Source organism: Tachypleus tridentatus, chromosome 9, assembly GCF_004210375.1.
Source record: "Tachypleus tridentatus isolate NWPU-2018 chromosome 9, ASM421037v1, whole genome shotgun sequence".
NCBI classification, from domain to species: domain Eukaryota; kingdom Metazoa; phylum Arthropoda; class Merostomata; order Xiphosura; family Limulidae; genus Tachypleus; species Tachypleus tridentatus.
Genome location: NC_134833.1, coordinates 22,024,891 through 22,031,488, shown reverse-complemented (window position 1 = coordinate 22,031,488; position 6,598 = coordinate 22,024,891). Strand labels below are relative to the sequence as shown.

The following is a 6,598-nucleotide window of genomic DNA, read 5'->3' as shown; positions in this document are numbered from 1 at the left end:
GGCATTCAAAAGCTTGTGAATCGTTGGCAGGAAGTAATTAATAATAATGGAACAAACATTATTGATTATATAACATTAAAAGCGTTCGAAATCCTTTCTCTTTTTCTGAACCTAAAATCGGAGATTACAGGATTATCTGATACTACAACATTACGAAATTAGCTGCTTATGTACAAATTGTTACGTAACTTTATTTAATGGGTAAGGCGAGGTGGTACATATATTATTAAGTATATTAATACTTAATAGCAGTCCTCCGCTGGTACAGCGGTATATCTACGGATTTACAACGCCAAATTAGGGGTTCGATTCCCCTCGGTGGACTCTACAAATAGTCTAATGTGGCTTTGCTATAAGAAAACACATCCTTAACAGTAAGGATCAACAAGGATTCCACATAACTCACGCGACGATAAAGCGCTCCACTGAATTTCTAAACGAAAAAACCGACCATTTAAAGTATTGGTTACGATATAATATGTTCGTATATACGAAAAGGATCGTTAACATTTCCGATATAACAATTAAAAAAAATCTAAAACATCAGTTTCTCTTCTACTGTATATACCTGATCACATCAACGGGGCTAGACCCTAGACGATTCGAACTACCCTTACAAAATTTCTTCAGCTTATTTGACTGGACTGTAGGTATCAAATTTTTCTCTTTCAATAAATACACAGAGATGTTTTTGTTGGTTTTTTTTATAAATGGAAAACATATCAAACACGAATTCAAATATCTTTTAAACCCAACTCAATCTAACAGATAGCGTTACATATCGATACTAGCTATAATGAAAGTTAATAGATGTTGTGTTCATTCCATGGACATATAGAAACTGAACAAATAAATAGGAAAAAATAGATGAGACAAAATAAATGTTGAAATAAAAAGTACACAAACAAGTAGAGTGATATTAGCTGGACAGTTCTTAAAACGATTTTCAATTCACACTTAAACTGCTTCATTTATCTATACAGATCACAATGTATTGGATACTTCCCTTTAAAATGTGTACATTAGATACATTACATATTGACTTTAAAGTATATATATATACCGGTTTGAAGTTGTCCCGGTGATTTCTCGAAGCCCGTTCTCTAGGCTGTGGTTTCGCTAAATATTTAATATCTAATACATCTTGAATAAATAAATGTTCATTTTCTCATTGTTGACTTTTGATGATTATTTGCGCTATCTGTTCCTAATTATGAAGTGATAGAGTGGATGGGAGGCAGCTAGTCAGCACCCCCCCTCCACAGCTAACTCTTTTGTCACTAGTTAGCAACAAAACAAGTGACGAACATGTTCCGTGATGGAACTTTAATCCACTATCTCCAAATTGCAAGATGGGGATCCTAACTACGTGAAATATTTATGTATAAACTCTATTTTAACTTACTTTGAAATTAAACATTTCCCACAGTGTATCCAAATCAAAAACTTTCATGCTGTCTACGTTCACAGCCTAATCAATGTTTAGCCTTTTCTTATACATTAAGACGTAGGAAAATTTTGTCACATACTTAGAATACGTTAATCTCAAGTCCTCTGTTATTTCCATTATAATTCTCGTATTTTAAGTTTATATTTCCTATTTACTTTGTCTGATAAACCTGTTGACGCAGGTGCTACGCTGCTTCTTTCTAAATTATAAAACTTTGACTCACTTTTCCACATACGAAGACGCAGTTCTAGCATTCTTTTAAAACGCAGTATAATATAAAAGATTAGAATCTATTAACTTTGAGGAACGCAATTAAATTATAAAGCTCGAGTTGTCTAAATCATTTCAAACTGGAGATTATTTCTGGAGATTTACAGATTCATGAGAAGTTGTTTGTCTACTGCCTGGTTTGTATTTGTCTTTGCTCAGCAAAATGTTCTTTTCCATAATCTCTAATGAGAATGCATATTTATTAAGACATGTGTTTTGTATGCTAATCTCAGAAAGACGGCTGGTTTAATATTGCTAGCGAAACGGTGATGTAACAAAATCATTCAAAAAGGGATCTGTTTAGATATTATGTTTAAGTCACCAAGAACTCGTGTAGAATTATTGATATTAATTTGCATTTTCAATTTGTGGGAAAAGTACGTACATCTGTTTTAGTCCGTTTTGACAATAGGAGGCATTCCACAAATAATATAAATACTGAATGCTGGGGCATCGTAGTCCAAGAAGTCGTCTACAGACATCTTCAGCGAAAGCTAGCAGACAGAACGACAGAACAAATACTCTATTTGAGACCATAAAAGGTAAGTTGTGTGTCTATTAAACTCCCGGCAAGGCAGACATGTGCAGCTGGTTAAAGCACTCGACTCGTAATCGGAGGGTTGCGGGTTCGAATTCCCGTCACACCAAACATGCTCGCTCTTTCAGTCATAGGGGTATTATAATGTGACGGTCAGTCCCACTATTCGTTGGTAAAAAAAAGCAGCCCAAGAGTTGGCGGTGGGTGGTGGTGGCTAGCTGCCTTCCCTCTAGTCTTACACTGCTAAATTGAAGACGGCTAGCGCAGATAGTCTTCGTGTAGGTCTACACGAAATACAAAAAACTAACACACTATAAAATCCATTCCACCCCATTTAGAGGTTTGTCTATTTTGGTACAGGTTAATGTTGGAATTTGTAACATATGTATTCTTAGTTGGACACCACGTGTACGATGAAAATTCCACGAATCCTGTATGGAAACGTTTCCATCATTTAATAGGCACTGTACTATATTTCTTACTACTAAATCGTGCAGAATTACCGATAACGAACATTCAATAAAATGTGTAACTGGTAATTACATTATTTGCTAATGATACGTTTAGGTTATAATCACGTGTTTTGAGCATACAAAAAGTATGACCTGGCATGACCAGGTGCTTATGACGCTCGACTCGTAATCTGAGGATCGCGGGTTCGAGTCCCCGTTACACGAAACATGCTCGTCCTTTCAGCATTATAATGGGACGGTCAATCCTACTATTCGTTGGTAAAAGAGTAGCTCAAGAACTGGCGGCGAGTAGCGATGAGTAGTTGCTTTTCCTATAGTCTTACACTGCTAATTCAGGGATGGCCAGCGCAGATAGCCCTTGTGTAGCTTTGCAAGAAATTCAAAAACAAACGCACAAAAAGTCCACACAGTGAGGTAGGACTATACATTATTATCTGTATATATTAAAGAATATTTCCTTCTTACTGATTACGTGGTTATTTAAGAATGATTTAGTGTATTGCAGTAATAATAACCGCGGTTATTGTCACTTTTACTTTTTAAATAATTATATTTGTTTGTTTGAAGTTAAGCACAAAACTACGCAACGGGCTATTTATGCTTTGCCCACCGCGGGTATCGAAACCCAGTTTTAGGTTTGTAAGTCCGCAAAGATACTACTATGTCACAGGGTTTCTTATTTACGTTATTTTTACGCATCTTAAATAGAGAGAATGTTCTGGAAAGTGTATATGTAGTTTCTGAATATATACATGCATTTAATTTTCAAGAGTAAATAATAAATAGAAATGTTTCTGAAGATGGCAAACTAATGTAACTGTATTAAAATTGTGATATTAAAAATATTGGATTTTGAATCATATTTCATGTTTTACAATTTATATCTTCCCAACAGAATATTAAAATGTTGTCAACCTTCTGTTTACTTGTAACTGTGGTTCAGGTTATATGGGGTTCTGCAGACAATGATAAAATCGGTCATGGTCGGCAAAATGATTATTTTCTAAGCAGCACTGGTGACATCGACGGGTATACTGATGACAAACAAGACAACCTTGACAGGATGAAGCCAAAGCAATATCTCCCTCCTTCTTGGTCCAATAATTATGAAAGTAAAGACATTGGAAAAAGAGGTTTTGCTGAAAAACGTGGATTTGGTGAAAAAAGAGGACCATTGGAAAAACAACACATTTACAAGACTTCCTCCCCTTTAACAGGAAAGCCGTATTTCAATTCTATCGTGGAAAACTCAGAAGTGGCTGGAGTTCCTTCTGGTCACAAAACATTCCCACTTCTTTATGAAGGTCTGAAAGATGATTTTTTTGTCTACTACTGGTTTTCCCATTTCCCGATGAAAATAAAAGATGACTCTCTAGCTAGACATTCCAAAAAACCGGGGTTTGGAGAGAAAAAGTAAGACCGGAAATGACGTAGCCAGCACTTCCCTTTCAAAGTTCTATACCTTGAATATGAACTATCAATAACTGATTTATCTCAAAAGTCAAGAGTATTTTGACAGTAATTAATTTGTACCCAAAATGTTGTAAACTAAAACATGATAATAAAATACATTAAATGAAAAATATATATAAATTTTATTCTCTCATAAAACAAACTAGCTTCTGGGTTTGATATTTCATAGAATGCTTTTTAGTAACACCAAATAATAGAACTTTCTTTTACGGACATTGTTAAAGTTTGATCTTGGCTGTGGTTAAGCGCAAAGCTACACAAAGGGCTGGCTATCTCTGCTCTGTTACCCACGGGCATCGAAATACGATTTTTAAGGTCGGAAACCTGCAGATTTATCTCTAAGCAACTGAGTGACGACAGTTAAAATAACCAGATAAACGAATAGAATATTTATTTCTAGAAAAAGGTTCACTTTTTGAACCGTGTAACACACTTTTATAATTCCATACAATGATTTGTTGGAGTGTAAAACATAAAAACAGAAGCATGAAAACAAAGCTTTAACATATTTCTGTAAATACATATATTCTAGTGAGAATGTACACATACCTACACAATACAAATAAAAACACGATGTTCTAAACTGTATCCGTCACGATATGCAAATCTGAAGATTCTGATACGAAGACGAGACCCAATGAAATCATTTAATACATTTTAAAAACGTAAAGAACAACTCGGAAAAGTTCTTACTAACGTAGGCTACTTATTCAAACTATTTGTACTGGGTTGAGGGTACCTGTTAAGGATTGGTTTCAATTTCGCGCAAAGCAACTCGAGGGCTATCTGTGCTAGCCATCCCCAATTTAGCAGTGAAAGTCTAGAGGAAAGGCAGCTAGTAATCACCACCCACCGCCAACTCTTGGGCTACTCTTTTTCTAACGAATAATAGAATTGACCGTATCGTTACAACGGCCAAATGACGGAAAGGACGATCATGTTTGGTTAAAGAAGCGAATGTTCTATAAAGGACAATGTTATATAACGTTATCTTCGTTTTCAAATCTTTAATAATGATATTAACACATCCTGCATCATGGAAACTACTAGTTCCATGATGAGGACTAGTCTACTTAAAGAAAAATGTATTGTAAAGTATGGCTGGTATGGATGTTAAAACTTTACTTAAAATAAAGTATGGCTGGTATGGATGTTGAAACTTTACTTAAAATAAAGTATGGCTGGTATGGATGTTGAAACTTTACTTAAAATAAAGTACAGAACAATCTTTCGGCATGGCCAGGTGGGTTAAGGCTTTCGACTCGTAATATGAGGGTCGCAGGTTCGAATCTCCGTCGCACCAAACATGCTCGCCCTTTCAGCCGTGGGGGCGTTATAATGTGACGGTCAATTCCACCATTCGTTAGTAAAAGAGTAGCCCAATAGGTGGCGGTGGTGATGACTAGCTACCTTCCCTCTAGTCTTACACTGCTAAATTAGGGACGGCTAGCGCCGATAGCCCTCGAGTAGCTTTGTACAAAATTCAAAAATAAACAAACCTTTCTTAGGTCATCTTCAGGTTAACTAAAAAAGTTGCACCTGACCGTTGCTGGACACGAGTCTTAGAGACGAGAATGTGAACGGGTACGAGGTTGTAAGGGGTGTTGCAGTCAAATGGTAGGTTATTAATTAATATAGGTATAAAGGTGTTCCTCTCTATTGGTTCAATTTTGCTTTGAGTTCTTGTATAAGTGACGCTTCTTTGAGCTTGTGTTTGTTTGTTTCCCTACTTAGTATGTTAGTGTTTTCTATAATCATGTTGTACTTATTTGATCTGCAGTGTGAAGAAACGTGCGAGATGTTTTTGTTATTCTTTGAATCTGATTTCCTTATGTTATTTTAATTACATTTCTAATACCCATACCAACCGTCGTTTTAATACAAATTATTCCTTTAAGTAATTAAGTACTTGTGTGTTTAATTTCAAAGTCTATATAAAAAAGTGTTTTCTCTCTTCCTTTTCGAGTAAAGGCCCTAAAACAAATAGTTCATGAACATAGTTGGGCATATCATAAAAAAGATAAGAGTGAATGAGTTAACCGATTCTGAAGTAGTTATGCGATTCAGTGGCTCTCCAAATATATATATTTAGTTATTACGATTTTGCTATACGTTAGTACAGGATAGTTCTTCCTGAGCAACATCAAGGGGTATGTTAGCGTGATCAAAAACTTCAAATCAATGCTCACTTCCTGATAACTTATGAGAGAGTGAGGAGGTTGAGGGATATTTTCCCAAGGAGGTCTATAAGAACGAGAAGAATGAGTACGGAATGCATTAAAGAGGTCTATAAGAACGAGAAGAATGAGTACGGAATGCATTAAGGAGGTCTATAAGAACGAGAAGAATGAGTACGGAATGCATTAAGGAGGTCTATAAGAACGAGAAGAATGA

At 35.6% G+C, this 6,598-nt stretch overlaps 1 protein-coding gene across 2 annotated transcripts; it reads left to right on the top strand.

Moving 5' to 3' along the window:
• Positions 1-2,192: 2,192 nt before the first annotated feature.
• On the top strand, positions 2,193-4,295 carry LOC143227037 (uncharacterized). Of its 2 annotated transcripts, none has more exons than XM_076458585.1 (2): positions 2,193-2,262; positions 3,627-4,295. In XM_076458585.1, the coding sequence occupies exon 2, from the start codon at positions 3,636-3,638 to the stop codon at positions 4,146-4,148; it is 513 nt and encodes a 170-aa protein (XP_076314700.1). In that variant the 5' UTR covers positions 2,193-2,262; positions 3,627-3,635; the 3' UTR covers positions 4,149-4,295. The 2 variants fall into 2 exon arrangements, with proteins under 2 accessions (XP_076314700.1, XP_076314701.1); XM_076458586.1 differs by having other exon boundaries at positions 2,196-2,262; positions 3,675-4,295.
• Positions 4,296-6,598: the final 2,303 nt, after the last annotated feature.